At 40.3% G+C, this 20,479-nt stretch overlaps 1 protein-coding gene across 5 annotated transcripts in view; it reads right to left on the reverse strand.

Annotated features, from left to right (window-relative positions):
- EPS8 (epidermal growth factor receptor pathway substrate 8) overlaps positions 1–20,479 on the reverse strand; it is a 190,690-nt gene that overhangs the window by 7,095 nt on the left and 163,116 nt on the right. For all 5 annotated transcript variants that reach the window (XM_034781873.1, XM_034781889.1, XM_034781882.1 and 2 more), the window contains 3 exons: positions 6,772–7,003; positions 2,939–3,119; positions 2,065–2,194 (listed from right to left, as the gene is read on the reverse strand). In XM_034781873.1, coding sequence (XP_034637764.1) covers positions 2,065–2,194; positions 2,939–3,119; positions 6,772–7,003 — 543 coding nt within the window. The remainder of the gene's footprint in view (positions 1–2,064; positions 2,195–2,938; positions 3,120–6,771; positions 7,004–20,479) is intronic.

Below are 20,479 nucleotides of genomic sequence, written 5' to 3' on the forward strand. Positions count from 1 at the left end.
TTCCTTAGAGGATAATTTCCAAAACATATTGACATTAAAAAAGCCATAGTAAAAATAAATGTGGGTATAATTCATTTTAAGTAACTTATTCCCTCCTATATACATCCAAGTGGTTGAGAGTGGGGGTTTGTTATTTTCCAATAAAAGTACAGAAGCTATAGACAAAGTAAGTAAAACACAAAAATATAATACATGTAAACACAATGGTCAAGGCATTCTTCCAGTATAGTCATTCTGGCTGTTGCCATTTTCAAGTGCTGAATTGAGGGTGGAAGACTAAAATTACATAGAGTAGCAACAGTGCCTACTTGCCCATACTGCCTCGCTAATTTGTCTCAGTCCTGAACTGGACAGTTCACCACTTTCAGGTTTATATTTGGTCTCCATGGCTCATTCTGTTTTTTGCTTCTCTGCTGAGACTGCCTCCCACAGTGCCAGCATTGGTAGTGGCATGCATGGCTCTGGTGACTGGTAAAGGAACATTTCACCTCAAGGTTACCAGTTCAAACAAGATGACGAAGATAGAGATTGGAAATCATCACTATCCAATGGACGTTTGGTTTCCTAGGCCAAATCAGCTGGTGGTATCAGCTCAGTCCAATCCAACGGAAACAGGTATCACTGGACTTGATTTTCTAAAGTGCTGAGTACCCACAAGTCTAACTGAGATGGGAATGCTTAGCACATCTGAAAACAGGAACACAGCACACTGGACTGCTAAGCACCTCCTGGGTCATCGAATCCAGTCCCCTGCTACTGTAGACAACCCCATCATGTAAACCTGTTCAGAAATTTATCAAGCTCCATCTTAAAACTAGTTAGGTTGTTTGCCCCCATTACTCCTATTGGAAGGCTCTTCCAGAACTTCACTCCTCTAGTGGTAAGAAACGTTCTTCTAATTTCCCATCTAAATTTATTCATGAGGTCTTCTATCACAAAAAGCTGTTGTAAATGTCAAGCTTTATAAAGTTACAAATCATGGGGGAGTAGGGGAGGGGAGGGTATGTGTATAAACACACACAAATGTCAATCAATAATTACTTATGATTCTCCACAGTGATCTTATAGCCCTTATTCACCACCATTATCACATTTCTTAATCTTCAACTGATCCCTTCTAAGAAGGAACACATTCTTGATTATCTAGGCAAAATGACTGGCTATAAGCACACATTACCATCACTACAAAATGCATCAAGTCTGTTTGTCTTTCCAAACACTGTCCCACTAATGGGTGGAATATCACTGTGGGGAGAGTAGAGAAAGGAAGAATTTCAGTCTGTAATGGCTGCAGCCTGCTAGAGTAGTGGCTCTCAACCTTCCAGACTATTGTACCCCATTCAGGAGTCTGATTGGCCTTGCGTACCCCCAAATTTCACCTCAATTAAAAACTACTTGCTTACAAAATCAGACATAAAAATACAAAAAAGTGTCACAGAACCCTATTACTGAAAAATGGCTTACTTTCTCATTTCTACCATATAATTATAAAATAAATCAATTGGAATGTAAGTATTGTACTTACATTTCAGTGTATACTATATAGAGCAGTATAAACAAGTTATTGTATGAAATGTTAGTTTGCACTGACTTTGCTAGTGCTTTTAATGTAGCCTGATGTAAAAATAGGCAAATATCTAGATGAGTTGATGTACCCCCAGAAGACCTCTGTATACCCATAGGTGTACGCGTACCTCTGGTAGAAAACCACTGTGCTAGAGGATGGGGAGAAGAGGAAGAGGAAGGTAGCAGAGAACAGGAGAGAAGGACAAAATGAGTGATGAAGATCAGAAGGAGGGGGAATCACCTCTGATTTTATATTCAGAAGAATATAGGAATTGCCATATTGGATTAGACCAGTGGTCCATCTAACCTCTGATAATGGCCAGCATCCAATGCCCCAGAGGAAGGCATAAGAACCCTAACAGTAGGTGTAGGATATTCTGACCCCTGAAAATCTCATCCTTACTGCTAACGATTAGAGATTGGGAACCCTACCAACCTAAGAATTGTTCATGTTTACCGGCTAGTATACGTCATTTTGATGGGAGGGGTTAGACATACCTCTAATGCAGCTTTCTGTACAGTAATTTGGCTGTAGACTCTAGACCCTTCAGGACAAACAGTCTTTAATTCGTCCTTATTGAGCGAGAAAAGCTGAGCCCCTGTCAGCACTCCAAGGCTATTGACAGTCCTAAAAAAGGCAGAGCAGAGAGTGAACACCATAAGATTTTATAGTTCTGTGGGAAGCACAATAAAAATAAATAAAAATCCACCAGTTGAGTTGAGAAACATGAGCCATTTTCTTCTGCTTGGGGTGGCACAATTCCAGGGGCGGCACCCCGGCCACTTTTTTTTTTTTTGCTTCAGCAGTTGCGCTTTCGGAGGTTTTTTTTTTTTTTGCTTGGGGCGGCAAAAAACCTAGAGCCGGCCTTGATGCTGAGGTACTCAACATTAGTACCTCAAAACTGGTCAAATCCACTAATATTTTCCTTGACTTTGCAAGGGGCTAAGTGCCCTTACCACCCATTAAAGTGGAACCCTGTAGTAAAAAAACAGCACCTTGTAGCACTCGGCTCATTTTGGGTGAAATGAGTTTCTAATTTTGAAGATGAGATTTACAGATTATTAGGATGGAAGTCAGTCACCGACAGGAGGTGCAATCTGATCTCCTTTTGTTAGAATCAGTGTAAATGTGGACAACATTTTCAAGAGTGACTTGTGGTTTTGAGTGCCTCAATATTTTGGGGGTTCAATTTAAGACACCATATTAAAGGGGAATGGATTTTCAGAGGGAGTACTCAGCACATTCTGAAAATCTGGAAAAAACCACAAGTTAGAAAGTCAAAATCCTAGTCTCTTTTGAAAAATTGTAGTTTATTTCCCTTTATACAGTATTCTGAAATTAGAGTTTCCCCAAGTTCATCCTCAGACTTACACTGGGCTGAATCCTTTTGACTCCAACCACATTTTCACATCCTCAGCAGAGGAATCATAAGTGATATTAACTACCGGTATGTTTGGTCGTGGCACATGGAACTTTTTCTGGGCAGCACTCCGGCCAATGGTAAGCCTGTGAATAAGCTCATCCTGTACCTCTTCCATCTGAGATTTCCTACCTAAAAAGAGAGACGAAAAAAGATGAACACAACAGGGAATCTATTTTTAAAAGATGCTTTTGAGAAAAAAGCATGTTTGCTCTTAATACCACCACACTCTGTTTTTAAAACAAAAAAAGCATTCCCTAGAGATGATCAAAAAATATTTTTTTCTACTCCATGGAAAATTTTGATCAAAATGAAAAAAAAAATCACTTTTGTTTAATTTTCCACAGAATGTGTGGTTTTTTTTCTGCAAAATTTTGAATACTGAAAATTTTCAGACAAAACCCAAAAGAGGGAGTGGGGGAAGACCTTGCTGCTGCGGGGGAGATGTCCAGGCTGTAGATGAGAAGGGGCACAAACGTGCAGTAGCTGAACAACAATTCCCATAAGGGCACTTTGGCAGCACTTCCAAATCAACATACTTTGGTTTGGGGCATTTAATTTTCTGACAAAACATTGACATTGGCTGTGAGAAACAGACACATTTTGGGGAAAACCAGTTGAAAAACAATTCAGATGGAAAATTTTTGACCATCCCTAGCGTTCACTGCATTCCTTCTGCAAGCGACTGTCACTATTTAAATCCACTTTCGCAATGGGTGTTTTGGAGAAGGGGTAGATACAAATTATAAGAGAGAGCAAAACAGCAGTTTGTTTTTATTTTAAATGGTATCACTGCTGAGATTTTAAGGGGTATTTAGTGAACCTTACTAAGATACTGGTGCTTAGGGTCATTGGAAATTAGCAAGATATTTACCAAATTCTCCAGAATTTCCACACAACAAAATTTTGCTTCTCTGAAGCTTCCAGCATTGGCCTCTAGTGTACAGCAAGCTGAACCAGATGAGCACTGGGTCAATTCTGTAATGGAAATTTGTACCTCTCTGGAAGGTTATATGCTTTGGCTGGGAGCACTAACTCAGAACACAACCTCAGAGGAAGGACGTATTGGAATTATTTTCTAAGGATTGAAGACCTGCCTCATGCTTATGAGCTATCATCTCTGTTGCCCTTTAAGTGACAACTCACTTATTCCGATAGATGAATAAACTGTCCCCAAAATGAAACTGTAGATCTAGTTCATAGTGTAGGTGCAATATTACCTTGTGGTGATAATGACAGCTAATGCAGAGAGAGGCTTAACCCTGAGGGATTTTCATAGCTGAAGTAATATTTCTGTAGGACATTGAATCCACATCCTTTTGGCCCCATTAGTTAATGGCTAAATTAGTTCTTAGAGCTTTTCTTTAAATAGTCAGTCTGTTCCAGAAGGAAAGGACATAATGGGCCCCAGTGAAGTTAAGTTCAAAGTGCACTACAGTTTGTCTCAATAGGTCAAATGAAAGATGCCCTACTGATTTAGCTCTGAAGAAGACTGAAAAATGTGTTTATTCAGTAAGGCATGTTTCTCACTTACTGGGAACATGGAAGGGAGAGCTCTCTCAGAGAACTAAACATGGACATTAGTACAACTTTCCCAGAAATGTTGCTAGGATTTTTTGCCATGCCAGAGAGTGGGGAAAAAAAGGGAAGAGCTGTCAACCCACAAACAGCCAAATCACTTAAGATCTCATTTCAGTATCACCTTTTCAATTTGTAACAGTTACTTGTAAACTAGAGACAACGTAGGTGAGGTATCTTTTATTGGGCCAACTTCTGCTGGCGGAAGGTACAAGCTTTCAAACTACACCGAGCTCTTCTTCAATTCTGGGGAAAGAAATCAGAGTGTCTGATTTCTAAACTACACTATTAAAGTGCTGGTTTTAGACATATGTAAAACTGTTCAATTATTGGAATTATGTTACTGTAAAAAACCCTTCTAATTCGAGGGCTACACAGTAAGGGACACAGCAGCCCTGTGTTACAAATGCCATTTAAGTATCAGGGGGTGGCCGTGTTAGTCTGTATCTACAAAAACAACAAGGAATCTGGTTGCACCTTAAAGACTAACAGATTTACTTGGGCATAAGCTTTCATGGGTAAAAACCTCACTTCTTCAGACGCACAGAGTGAAAGTTACCGATGCAGGCATTATATACTGACACATGGAGAGCAGGGAGTTACTTCGCAAGTGGAGAACCAATGCCATTTAAGACACTGTTTTGGGCAGAACTTGAGATAACATCCATACAATGCTGGATCCAGCGTCATGTTCTAGATAAAGTGCTGTGTCAACCTTCCCCTAGTCCTAAATCTCCTGACATATGGGTCTGAATGGTTGGTAGAGATACTGAAGTTCACTTATGGGCCTGTCTATGCTACAATTTCAACCATGTTTAGGGGACTCAGTCTTCAGTTACATTATGGTTCCTACTTTGTAATGCAAACTTCAAATCCTCAAACTTGCCAACGCCTTGGCAGATCGTCCGAGGGCCTGAGCCCAAGACATGTTAGAACTAGAGTGACATTTTCAAAAGCACATAAGTGACTGAGGCGCTTAAGTCCCATTTTTAAAACGGCGTTAGCCTAAATCCCATAGATTCACTGAGGTTCAGCCTCCTACATGCCATGCCTAAGACACTTCTGAAATATGTTACCCCTTGACAATTTTATATCTTCTCTACAAAACAGACTGAGTGTTGTAACTAGTGTAACATAAATACACTTCTAGAAAACCAAGTCCTAACAGAGGGGAAAAGGTCTTGGAAATGTCATCAGTAAATGTACATATTTGTGAGATTTCCAGTAGCCAACCTCTTCCATCTCTCTTCCTTGATTTTACCAGGGAGCTCTTGTTAAAGAACTGCCATAATTTCAGGCCACGTGCTCTCAGTCAAGCCAGGAAAATATAAGAAATTAACTCCTTGCTTGTTCTTCTGCAGTTTTAGCCTCTGCCTCCTGTCAGAGAGCCCTAACTGCTTGCTAAATGCTGAAATCAAGGACAGCAGCAACCATGTGCATTAAAGGAAAGGGTAACTTTTCCCAGAATACTAGCATGGCACTTGGCATGCTGGAATACACTGCTATATATCTGAACACAAAAATACATCAAGACTGATACTAAATTATTTCAAATATATCAGAATCATTTTTATAATGTTTTCTATTCAAAAAGGATCCCCAAAGCTTTCCCAAAATAACACACAGGGAATCACATTTTTCCAGCACTAACATGCAGCCACCTCTGGGGTTGGAGGTAATAGCTGTTGTAAAGCCTTTCACTGCAGTGTGTAGCTCCACAACACCGTGACAACTGTGTACGCAGCCTGCCTTTCACTGTGGCACGTAGCGACGTGTGTAAGTGTAGATGTAGCCTGTGATACAGAGACAGTTTAACACCCTTTTGCAATAAGTGTCATGAGGTCCTTAATGACATGAAGTGACCTTAGTTTTGTCTCATCTGAAAGACAGTATCTCCACCACTGCTCCTTATCATATTAAAGCATCAGGCTACTACACATTACGAGGGAGAATCCCCAAACATCACTTTTTGCAGCTACTACTTTAGCTACTTTCCTCGGACAACTTTCATTCAAGTATGGAACTGTCCCACCCCTGCTTAGCCTGGTTATTGGACAGGATCACCAGGTGATATGGAAAAAATCTTTTTTTTTTTTTTTTTTTTAAGTTATGGTAAAAGCCAAACTTGAAAAGTGTAATTTTTAAAATGCTAAAATGGATGGAAATGGTGGAAAATAGCTTTTCTGGCTGTTTTGAAGAAACTTACGATCCACAGGAAGTTGTTTGTGTCTCTGGCTGTCTCGCATAACGATACCACCGCTCTCACTAGAGGTGCTGCTTTGGCGACTAATGGTTCCTGGTGCTTTTGGCACAGGAACTGGAATAGGTGCTGGTGTACTAGGAGGGAGAGGGACAGGAACTGGAGCTGGTGTCGGAGGTGGTGATGGAGCAGCAGGACTGGGATCGGGTTGTTTCAGAACATAATCCATCCTTTGTTTCTGAAGAGATGCAAACACATAATTAGCTCTGCACCATAAAATCCCTCAGTGTTCAAAAGACAAACCTTCTGCAGGAAAGCACCTCCGTACGCTGCAGTTAGCAATCTCATTTTATCCCAGAAAGGCATGCGACGTGTCAGATATACAGCTGCACTTTTCCAAAAAACTAACTTTCGCATCAATATTCTCAATGTTGTCTGTCTGTCCATCTGTCTTACTGTTTAGGATAAACTCTGATTATCCCAACACCATCACCAACATCTCCTTTTGCCAACGCCACAGTTGGGTAAGAGGGCCAAAGTTATAAGCAGATTCCGTCCATATCTGTTTCGAGTTGCCTGGATGGTATATAAAACCAAGTTGTACTACTCTCTCATTGGATGTCCATGGCCTCTCTTGCTATGCACTCTTCCAAAGAGACCGTTTTAGGCAGTTGGCATGGTGTCATCCCAATATTGATTATACAGAACTCATTTCTTTCCTCCAAATATGAAATTTGTCTAAAATTAGTTTTTTTAAATCCAAAACTCCTGTTATCTGAAGGTTTTGAGTGGCCTCTGAGACATGTATCTGGAGTTTACCTGATTAAATGTACGTACAAGAGCTGGGTAAACAAAAATCCTAGGTCAAACATACCCAAGTCTTGGGAAAGCTTGCCTTTAATCTGCACTTTGCTGTTGACTCCTATGTTTGCAACAGGCCAAGCCAAAACCCCACATCTAGCAGTGATCATTATGACTACCTAGTCTGACCTTCTGCATAAACGTAGGCCATATTGTTCACCAAGTGAACCTACCTGGATCTGGATGAATAGTGGATTTTTTGGTTCACTGGCAATTTGGAGGAGTGGGGGGCGGGGAGGGAGGGAGTCATTTCCAACTGAACCAAAAATTACATTTTACAAAATTGTCAGGAAGCCAAAACATTTTTTTAAAAAAGTTTTGTTTTGGGTCAAATGAAAAGTTTCACTCAACTCAAAATGAAATCTTTTGTTTTGATTCTGAGCATTTTTTATATTTTGTAGGTTTTTTATGAACAAAATTAAAGGAAATTTTTAACTGAAAAGTTGTTTTGAATAAAAAAATCAAAAGCTTTAATTTCAAATGTGTCAAACCAAAACATTTCAATTTTTCAGATTTTTTGGGGTGTTCTTCCTCAAAACAAACAATTCAGCAAAATTAACACATGTTCTTTAGCTTGTGTAGACAAAAACTCATATCTGTATTTAAACAACTTCGCATTTCTACCGTGTTTTCAATTGTGTAATGATTTAAGTCTGTTTCTTTAACACAGTGATGCCTTTGTGGGTGTTTGTTACAATTTTGCCATCAAACTGTAGGCAAGTGTTGTGGTTATTTTCCTGCCTCTTTGTGTTGATCCACCTCCCACAATATGCTACATCAACTCTTGCAGCTGAGATGTATTATTTGGCTCAAAAACAATTTTGAGGAGCAATTTCTTTTTTAGAATGTACCAGATTGTACTAAACAGCAAGTATTTTCCAAAAGGGTTTGCAGGAAAGATACATTTACTCACTCATACAAAATTGGGGTTGCCTCCTTTCTAATGGGACACCCGTGGCCCCGCCCCCCCCCCCCCCCTTCCCCCAAGGCCCCCCCCCCTCCTCCACCTCTCCCCACCCCCCCAGATAAAAACCTGGACATCAAGGATTGTCAAATGGCACCCAGACACACAAGCCAAAACCCGAACGGTAAAAACTGGATGGGTGGCAATCTTGTACAAAATCTACATTGCCATGTCCCCTGCAAATTGTACAAGCTGAACAATGCAATATGCTAGCAATATACTTCCGTATAGTTTGCAGGAGCAAAGTATTGGCATTTCTGGCAGTACATATTAATATAAAGTAGTGATGCCTTCTTTCTTAGTTATGAAGTTGTTTTATTTTTAGCAGGCAAAACAAATGAGTGAACTCCCCAGGCCTCAATCCTTCCTGGAGCACATATCTCCATCCCCCCAGGACAGGTGGGCTTATCACAGATTAAGTAGAGAAGTCTTTGTGGGAACCACGTGTTAAACTATTAGCACATCAGTGCCTTAACAATATTTGAACATTCGACTTTCCATTAATTTTAACCAGTTGCCCCTATGCGTGAATGCCACAATGGAGAAATTTAACCCAAAAATATACGGGTCCAGATCTCGAGTGTGTAAAAATCGGTTTAGCTCCAGCAGAGTTATGCTGATTTACAACAGCTCAGAATCTGTCCTATTGGTTTCAAAGCTAATAGATTAAGCTGAGAAACGCGCCTCTATTTCTCTGTTGCAGTCTCTTGTTATTTATAGTGGTCAGTTATTAAATTAACAGATCTTCCTAATTATGTTCCCCATAAAAGATTTTTTACTTTGTTTCATGCAATTTTATTGTTTAATATATTACCTTACAATTACTTTTTGTTTGGTTTGTGCAATCCAATGTGGGAAGCTTACAGAAATTCATATGCTTGACATTTTTTGTGCTATAGCATTTGGGTGTGATGCCAATAATTGCCTTTAAAAATATAATGACCATCACAAAAGTGGAATACGAATATGAAAGAAAAAACAGAAAGCTACTCTTCAGGTGAAACAAAGTGGCAAATTAATACATCAACAGATGAGTTAATGAATTTATATAAGTACTTCATAAGTATCAGAGTAAAATGTTTTAACAAAATTCAAAAATAATTAAATTATGCTCACAGATTTAAAAATGCCAAACTGCTAGCCCCACAATGTGATTCGTGTTTTCTTTTAACACGGGGAAAAAACCATTACTGGTTTGATGGTACTGAATGGTTCATTAAAAAGCAAAACATCAACTTTCATCATCACCACAGTCAAACCTCAATGCAGGGATTACTGAATACCAGGTGTAACTCTTATTTGACATCCCTGGACTTTCATTGTCAAATGAGCCATCCCACAAGCACTATGCCCATAGAAGAGACCAACTATTAGTTTCATATTTGGAAAGAAAATATAATCCAACAGGGAAAACCATTCAAATTCTACATTTATAAGTGGAACTACATAAAACATACTCCAAAATTTGTACAATCATGTGCTAAAACCAACTGTGTACTAAAACTGAGTTTACTCAATTTTTTAAAAAAATTAAAGTATTTTGAAGACCTCGTCTACTCATTCATCAGGTTATCTTCATTTATCATTATGAAAGAAACAAGTATGCACTATTGAATTTCTGAAACGATGCAACCCAAAAGATTCAGCCTACAAAGAGACATTTTAGAAAATCAGTAACATATAATAGCAATTTGTGTTACCTCTGAAAGCTCTCCCAGTAATTGCTGTGATGAAAATGGAGTAAATTACATCAAATGAGATTGTTAGCACAATATTGGAACTTCAACCACATCAGCAGTTTAAAAAAAAGACATTAGTGGCATTAATTAGCTTTTGATACCAATGACTGCATACTTTATCAGCTATCTTCCTTATTTTTTTCTTTAGAATAGCAGGTGAAAAGTTGGTCACCTAACATACATATAAGAAACCAAATGTATGGTGACTAGTACTCATCTAACGTATCTTTTCACACTTCACATCCAAAGAAACAGACATTAAAACAGGTGGCAAGAAACCTAAACTGAAATAGACAAAGATTCAGAAACTACATCTAGGGAATACTTACTAATTTTGAACAGTGCACTATTACTCATTTTCATATTCATTCTTAGTTAAACCATTTGGGTATTGCATCAGCCCTGCCAGGGCTCTTTAAAAAAGGATACGTTTGAAAAGGATGTGTAATCTAGAAACTGGGGTCAATGGGACTATTCAAATGGTTAACGTAAACCACATGCATAAGTACTGTGCTGGATCATGGCCAGAATGCTTAGTACATTGCTGGCTTAAGCCCTAGTTTTCCAGAGAATCAACTGATACAGACTGATATATCTCCATTAATTTACATACGCTGAAGATCTGGCCCCATGTATTTCAGAAAAACTTGTTGGCACTGGAATTAGGTTATTTCAGGAGAACTTTGTATTTTACATGAAAAGGTAAGATCTGAAAAAAGGCCTCATCACGGTGGAGGCTACTTTGTCAAGAATCTTGGTTTTGCACCATTTGTTCTAATCTCTCCTCAGACACACATTCCAGCACAATAACTTATTTATACAAGCAATGAAAATCCCAGCTCCACTTCTTGATCATTGCCAGAACACCAAATATGAAAGCATCATATTTTCTATGTATATTTTGGCCATGTTCATCAACAAAACAGAATATATATCATGTTCAAACCATGACATATATATAGCCAAGTTTATGTACAAGCTCACCCCCTAAACACTTAACTTCAGTCTAAGCAGTCAATAGAAATATACAGTCCTTGTGGATCTATAAATTTTACTAAGAAACACCCCTCCTTCTCTCTTTATAACACTTTATCACTTATACTGGTCAGTTATTCAAGTAACTAATCTTCCTAAATATGTTCTCGTGTAAGATGAAGTGTTAGCACAACTTATGTCACTGCAGCTGCATTGTCAGACAAAAAAAAAAAAAAAGGAAATATAGCCATTTCTCCTGATACTTGAGATACTGCAATTTATTAGTTTGTGTGTCTGTACACAAAGGCACTTAATATTCACTTAAGACCAAATTTCACATGCAAATATCTCCCGCTGAAGTAGTGGGATCCAGGCATAAAATCAAGACCAGAATTTAGTTCTAACGCTGGTTACACTTTTTTGGAAAATGTTCCAAAATACATTTCACATATTGCAAGCCAAAATATTGAACTAAGAATAACTTTTCCTTTGTTTTATGTTGCACACTGCTTTCTTCCAGTATCCTTTTAGTAAGTTTCAGAGCTAATTACACACTTTGTCCTTTGTTTTTCCTTGTTTTTGTGTACTATAAAGAACCTCAACAATGTGTCTCATTACAAGGTACGTAAGTTTACATACCTATAATACACCCAAAGCAGTTCAACTTAAGAGTTAATCATGCTATAAATTCCTATGTTACATCAAAGCATCAGGTTAATTTGCACTCACATCATAAAACTTCACAAAGAAACTTCATCTCTTTCCTTTGTTTTCAGAAACATGTAATGAAGATTCACTTGAAGCCTTAGTTTAAAACTGGCATCACTGACTAATGATGATTCTAGGCAGTAGAGATTCTGATTACATGTCCTTTTCAAAATCCCCTTCCCTCCTCCCGAAAAGATACGCTCCATGGATCAGACCTATATTTTTGTTATGCGGGTGTACAGCACTTGGCACAGTGGGGCCCTGGCCACCGGTCTGGTCTACCCATAGTTTTTGTACTGACTTAACTATTTTGATGATAGGTGTGATTTTTCTACTGAAATAATTAAAATGGTATATGTCTCTAATGTCGATTCAGCTGTAACAGTAGAAAGGTGCTAATATAATACCGATATAACTTATTCCTGTACATTTACGGGAGTAAGGGACTGTCTAAAATTGGAAATTTACCAGCATAACTATACTAATACAACACCATAATATATACTAGTATAACTCCCCATGTGGGCACACTTATTCTGGAATAAGAGCATCTACATGTGGAATCATAGTGGCATAAATATAAAGGTGTAGTTATGCTGGTAAATTTCCCCACGTGGACTATACCAGTATAGGTTAGTGTTTAACATCTATATACTACTATAACTTTGTTCACACTCTCGTGGGTTGTATCACTTTAACCTCAAACCAATATAATTTAAGGGGTACAAAAATTGTACATAGACCAGCCCTGTGACTGGGGCATCCAGGGCCCACCACAGTGCAAATTAATACATTATTAAAGAATAATAAATAGAAAATCAGGCTATGAAAGAAGAGTACTGGCTGTGGGACAGAATCAGACGCCTCTCAAACACAGTGACAGAGGGCACAGAACGGTGATACCTTTGTGCCAGCATAAGCAGCTGAAGAGAAGCGATGCCAACAGTGCATCTGAAAAAACCAACTGAGGCAGAAAACAAGCTGTCAAAGTGGGAGCCCTGTTTAGTGCAAGCTGATACATTAAACCATAAAAGAAACTGATAGTACTTTCGGAGTAGAGAAACTGTCGATAAGGCTTGTATGTAGAGAAGAGAGTCAAGAGAAAAACCAGAAGAGGCAAAGAAAACTGCAAACTGGATGGCAGCGCACACACCTGGATGCAGGTAGCTGCATTCTGTCAGTGCAGTCAGGGAAAAAATATACTCAGAGAAATGTTTTGCTTTAGGGATTAATAGTTTATGATAAAAATCTTGTGCGTGTACATCAACTTCTGTCCCAGGAGATCCCATTGGTGCTTTATTGACATGTCTTATTGTCCAAATATACACACACATTCTCCTTCTCCGAATATGTGATTTATATACATACACAGATACAAAATAAAATTGCTTTGCACTCTCAGACTACTAACTACCTCTGAGATGAAACACAGCAGCGGTGTAACAGTGCATAGCAGCAATACATAACTATTTAGGGCAGGAAGTGAAGAACGCAGCAGACAGCTAGACCTAGAGCGAGAATTTAGGTTGGGTGGTATTGGCCAGGATTGTCAAGATTAATTTCCCATTTCTTGAAAAAAGTACTAAATGGGAAATTTGAACCAATCTCAGTAATCAGGACGGACATACACATCAGGACATCCAAACAATAACACTTCTATCAGCTAAGTGCCCCCTTATAGCATAATGCAGAATTGGATCAGTACTGACTCAGATAGAAAAGTGGCATCTACTCAATCACTAATAACCCATTTTATAGCAACAAATTTAATAGAACAGCATTTTATTAAGGAATAATATAAAGGGACACTAGCTCAGTTAAAAATGATGACATCTCTTTGGCCACTACCAAATGAGCACCTGGCATGTGTTTCCCTTTGTTACAGTACACTTCACAATCAACAGGGAAGTTAACAGTTGGCAATAGATAAGTACATCGGTATCTAGAGCAGCTGGCAACAGACATGAATTTTGGGCACAAATGGTCAGTGTCAGGGGGAAGTCACAGAGAAATAGTTTAAGCCAATAGCTAAACAAAAACAAAAAAAAGACTTGAAAGAAAGGCTTCATGGTAGATTTCAAGGAACGTAAAAGACATTTGTCCTAAAGGAGGATAACAGAGCTCTACCTTGGTGCTCACATGCAAAAGCAAACAAAAAGGTAGGTTCATTGACAAAATGTTTGCCTTCTCTTGTAAGGATCCTCAGAATGACTGGTAAGAATTTAAAATGTAACATTTTCTTTAGGAAGTCATTAAGAAAAACAATAGAAAAATGAATGACACTCTAGTCAGTAACCAGTCTGCTTTAAAAGGTACCTTTGAATAGATACAAACAGCATCTACTCTTCATGGTTAAAAAAACTCTTCAGATGAGATCAGGGAGATACTGTGCATCATTACAGTATTATAGTGTAAGCTTCTAAGTGTTTAGTAGCCTAAACATCTCTGATTCTAATTGTTTAAATGTGTGTTAGGGGGTTCTGAATGGAAAAAAAAGGACATTAAAATTTGTTCTTGCTGAAACTAACATTTGAGGCAATTTAACTAGAATTGTTAAAATGAAATCCAATTTACCAGTTTATAAAGCCCAAAAGGTTTGGTAGTATGACTATATCTGCCAGCTAAAGTAAAACTAAGGGCTTGTCTCCTCTTCCCAGTGGATCGACACTGAGGTGATCAATCCACCGGGGGTCAATTTAGCGAGTCTAGTGAAGACCCGCTAAATTGACCGCAGATCGCTCTCCCATTAACTCCGGTACTCCACCAGAATGAGAAGAGTAAGGGGAGTTGATGGGAGAGGGTCTCCCGTCGACATAGCATAGTGTGGACCCCATGGTAAGTAGATCTAAGCTACATCAACTTCAGTTATGCTACTAATGTAACTTAAATTGCGTAGTTTAGATTGACTTTCCCCCGTAGTGTAGGCCTGCCCTAAGGCAGATAAGGTTCATTGAGGGACCAGCTAAACCCAAGCAGGTGTGATCAATCCATGGCAGGCAGGGTTTTATTTCCACCACCCCAGAATATATGTGCACGGGTGCTTAGATCTTGAAACTAGTGGCCAGGATTGTCTCTCAATATATAGGCCAAGTCAGACATACTGCTGTTTTCCACAGGATTGCAATGGTTAGAGAGAAGTACTGAGGGATGAAAAAGGAATGGAGAGGGAAGAGACAGAATTCTCTAATGCTTTGTTCTGTTTGCTAATAAACACACTTTGGTTTTAAGAGAATGTTCTGTCACTGGCTCCTGAAGTGCAGGTGACCAAACCCAGTTGGACCTGCTGGGTAATGATGGTTGATATACAGGCTACTGTAGCCTAGAGCCCAGTCTAAGAATGGTGTAATTGTGAAATCCCCCCCTAAGACAGGTAGGAGCATGAGGCCTACCACCTGAAGGTGTGCTCTCAAAGACCAAAAAAGGGAGAGAGATGCAGCTAGCTCTATAATCATGACAAATCCCTAATAAGCTCAAACACTCCTACAGCACTTGAATTTTCCTTTGGAGATCTCCCTTTTAATACTGACCAAGCCCAACTCTGTTACAGTTTACTCCTGGGGGGAATTCTGCAGCACTGCACACACACAGAATTCATGTCCCCCGCAGAAAATACATTCTGCTGGAGAGACGCTGCAGTTGTGCCTTTAGCCCACCAGGGGCTGCTGTGGTGGTGCCAGAACATAGGCCAGCCAGCTCATTGGCCAGAGCAGTCAGCAGCCGATAGCAAGGAAGAAAGGCTGCAGTCCTCATAGCCCCTGCATACGGGGACAAGTGAGGAGGCATGGGATATGGGGAGGTAACAGAGTGAGGCACACAGGCTGCTGGAGGGTCACATACACTGGGGTTCAGAAGGGCTGGTGGGGGGGTCTGAATGGGAGTGGGGGTGCAGGGCCACATAGGGGCAGGGGTGGCTGGAACACATAGGCACAGGGTGCATAAGGGCAGGGATTGGCTGAGTGGGGGTGCAGGGACACGCAGACAGGGGCAGATGTGCTTGACTGAACGGGAAGCTAGGAGTCAGCCAGGGTCTGCATGTTGTGGTCCCCAACTCCCTAACAATCCCTCTCCTGCAACAAACAAACAAACAAAAAAAAACAAAAACAAAAACAAAACACTGTTCCATACTTCTCCCACCCATACCCAACAACCCTCCAGGTTCACTCCAGGGCTCCTACCCAGCAATTACTTCTCTCTACCTCAGCTCCTCTGTTACCCCTGACCTCCCCCAAGCCATTGCACTGCTTCTGTGGGGTGCAAAAATGCGTTCTGTATTGTAGTTTAAATAAATTATTACTCAAAATTCTGTATTGATATGTCTAATAAGGAATCTATTTGACAAAAAACATTTCCTGAATCTTTTTTATTGTCTTATTGTTACAGATATACTTGTTCGCAGGTATCTTTGAATTATTTCAGTAATTTATTTCAACTGGTGTGATTATATTGTGTTGTTTTGATAAATAATATATGCAGAATTTTAAAATATTGTCCACAGAATTTTTAATTTTTTGGCACAGAATTCCCCCAGGAGTAATAGCTGCAATATAGGAGAAGTGAAAGCATCTACCTGATATACAGCACATTCTAACTGATTTCTAACTGACAAAGTCTGATAAATGCTTTGCAATGCTTCGGAACTGCAAATGGCATAAAATGTGTAATTGTCAACATTAAATTCCTGGAAGATCCTGGGGGTATTTCCAATGTGAACCCCTGATCCTACACATGTACCTTTGGTAAATTTTATCATTTCTTTATTCTAGGTCGCTTATCAAGATATTAAACACCACCATATCCAACAACAGCCCTTGAGGAATCCCAGTGGATTTCTGAGTTCAACTGTACTACACAATCAATTAGAGCTGGGCACATTTTTTGGCTGAAACTTTTTTGGGGGGGGGGTGAGAAGTGAAGATTCAGTAATACTGAAACGGGAGATCACAGTCAAGCTGGAAAGGCATATTGAGTGTGGTCCCACAGGGATTGGTCCTGGTCCGGTTCTGTTCAATAGCTTCACTAATGATTTAGATAATGGCAAAGAGAGTACACTTATAAAGTTTGAGGACAATACTAAGATGGGAGGGGTTGGGTGCTTAGGAGGACAGGATTAAAATGCACAATTATTGTATCTACTATATTTCCACTGGAAATATTACTAAAAGAAGGGAAATGATTAGATTGCTTGGCAAATCATTAATATGCATAATGTATTATTTATCTGACAGTCAAAATATCTTTGCTGCTCCACAGTAACAAAGGCAGATTAAATAGCTAAAATCATAAGAGGCTATGACAACAAGGAAGTCATATTAGCATAAAATCCATACACAAGCATCAGTGTGCCATACTAAAGATCTAACGAAAATGTTACTATTTTAGTATTTTGAATGTCTTTGTTTAGTAGTTTGAAATTCCACAGTTCATACTAGACCAGAGGGGAGAGCATTCCACAGCCCATGGGCTGCAGAGGTAGACTGGGCTAGTGGCTCGCCTATCTTGTAAGTCTGCTGCATCAATCACCATCTCCAAAGGCACCAAGGACTCACTGTCAGGTAACTATCTTGGACCAGCCCAAGAAGAGGTTTAAGAGTTCAATCCAAAATCTAATTCAATGTGTACCGACAGAGGTCACCAGCAGAGCAAACAGCTGCAGGTACGCAAAAGTCTCTCTCTTGCATATATTAAAATAATGAAGTGCAATCTTTAATGCCCTAGCTCAGGGGTGGGCAAACCTATGGCTCCAGAGATGCATGCGGCTTTTTGGCAGCCCCCCTTGTGGGCAGCTGTTTTCTGAGGGGTTGCAAGGTACAGGCTCTGGCCAGGAGGCACTTACCACAGGTGGCTCCCGGCCAGTGGCACAGCAGGACTCTGGCCCCATGCCGCTCCCAGAAGCAGCTGGCTGCTGGCATGTCTCTGCGTGCCCCTTGGGAGAAGGGGGGCAGCAGGTCTCCATGCGTTGCCCGCGCCCGCAAGCACCACCCCCATAGCTCCCATTGGCCGGGAACCAATGTGAGGACAGTGCTCAGGGCAGGGGCAGCGCTCGGAGATCACTCCCCGCCTGCCAGGGCCGCGCAGAGACGGGCCAGCAGCCAGCCGCTTCCGGACCAGCGTGGGGCCACAGCATGCAGCCTGCCTGAGCCCTGCTGCGCCGCCAGCTGGGAGCTGCCTGTGGTAAGTGCCTCCCAGTCAGAGCCTGCACCTCACACCCCCTCCCGCACCCCAACCCCCTGCCCTAGGTCAGAACCCCCTCCTGCACCCAAACTCCCTCCCAGACCCCACACCCCCTCCTGCACCCCAACCCCCTGCCCCAGGTCAGAACCCCCTCCTGCACCCAAACTCTCTCACAGACCCCACACCCCCTCCTGTTTATATTCAAATAGCAGAAGTCACATTAAAAGTATTGGTGAGTAATAACAACTTTAATATGCTCAATTATTATTAGCTGATAAATTCTCACTCTACAAGTAGCTTTGCGTGTGATGGTCAAAGACAAAAACAAAAAAAATGGCTCTTCTTTGAAAGGTTGCCGACTCCTGCCCTACCAATTCACCTCCCCAAGAGAGGGCTTACATCTGGAGAAAAATCATACAAAAAAGGAGTCTGACAGTTTCAATGGGGCCTTAATGCCTTAGCACCAGGAAGTGGATTTTCCCTGCTGTCACATATGCTTTTCAGACCACCAGGGGCACATTAAATGAACGGACAAATAACTAACTAAATCAAAAATGCCCACAGCATTCGTCACAACTGACAGGCCCCATGCATGCCAGTGCTGAAGCAGAAGTTGTGTTTGAAAGCATGGAGAAGCCTGCTCAGCACTTGGGTGCATTGGAACTGGTTGTACCATTCACATTCAGAGGAGACAAAAGACGGTTATGGCGGCAGTCTGGGACTCAGGAAGTCCAGGTTCAATTCCCTGCTCTCCCAAAGACTTCCCGGGGGATCTTTAGCAAGTCACTTAATCTCTCTGTGCCTCATCTCTCCCTCAGTAAAATGGGGATAACAACACTTCCCTACTTCACAGGTTGAAGTGAGGCTAAACATATTAAAAACAGTGAGGTGCACAGATGCTATGTTAATATGGGCCATAGTAAGACCTGAGAGAAAAGGCTCAGGAGCACTTACGTTTATAATCCTCAACAGGAAATAGAAGGTGACATTAGTAACTAGTACCTGGGTTTGTAAAGACCTTCCTCATTCATGACTATAAATCTAGGCAACGGTTTGTGATGCACTGAATCTCAGGTGATTTTTTTAGATAACATCATAAATTATAGTACTGCCAAATGTAATTTGCCTCAGAGAGCAAACATTAGGATGATGACTATTTAGTGATTATTTTAAAATGATCAAACAACAATAATGAGCAAAGTACAGCCTACAGCTGCTTGGGGAATGCTTTCTTTATGCATTATTTCCTATACTGTTTCTTTTTTATTTTTAGTATGTACAGATGTATAGGACTTATCTGGCATTGGCCACTGTCGGAAGACAGGATACTCGGCTAGATGGACCTTTGGTCTGACCCAGTATGGCCGTTCTTATGTTTCAAATATAGGTTCTTTCTTTTGGGCTACATAGCCACCAGCTGCACCGACAAATCAAGCAACAGGATGAAGATAAGGAACGGAACAGTTAGGGTGAATAAAAGAAAATTCCCTGAGAGATCTAGAATAGCTTCATAAGGGAAGTGGTGCATTTGGATTATTTCAAACTGGACAAAGCAGAAGTACAATGAACTGCTGGGAATAATCCACAACGGTAAGGGGGTAGGAGGACTATGGCATTAAAGGTCATTATTACCCATTTCTAATTTCCATGATTCTGTGAAATTAGTGAAAACATGGACTTCGATTTTTTATGTTGTTTCATTATTTCAAGAAATCCTCCAAAATCTGGAGTGAATCATGCAAAACGTTTTAAGAACTTCTACTCAAAAATGTCCCAACAAGACCTGCTTAATTTCTTTTGGTAAGTAGTTCCAAAACAAACAAACTGAAAACACATGCACTTGAGTAAGAAAAAAACACAACAGATCTTTAAACAGAGTTTGCAAAACACTACACATACATGCTTCATTTCACACACACATAAGAAAACAGAATTTATTCAGAGGAAGAGCTCAAATGTTACTGGAAAACAACTAGTGAGAGGAAAACTTCATAAAAGACCTGATTCAAAGTCCAATGAACTCAATGGAAAGACTCCAGTTGACTTATATGGACTACTGATCAGGCCCAAGTTCAAGTAAGTGCTCAAACTTTTGGATACCTATCCAAAGTACTTTATCTGAACTGATCGGGTTTTCAATACTAGCCTAGAAATATTACGAGACTAGTTTCACAAGACATGCTCAGGTATCCCTAGTCAGGCCAGAAATAGCATAAAAGGCTGCACCTTCTTTTGTGTGAGGTATATGGACAGCACCTAGCAGTAGAGCCTTGATTAGGACCTCTAAATGCCTCTG

Source organism: Trachemys scripta, chromosome 1 (genome assembly GCF_013100865.1).
Source record: "Trachemys scripta elegans isolate TJP31775 chromosome 1, CAS_Tse_1.0, whole genome shotgun sequence".
NCBI lineage: Eukaryota > Metazoa > Chordata > Testudines > Emydidae > Trachemys > Trachemys scripta.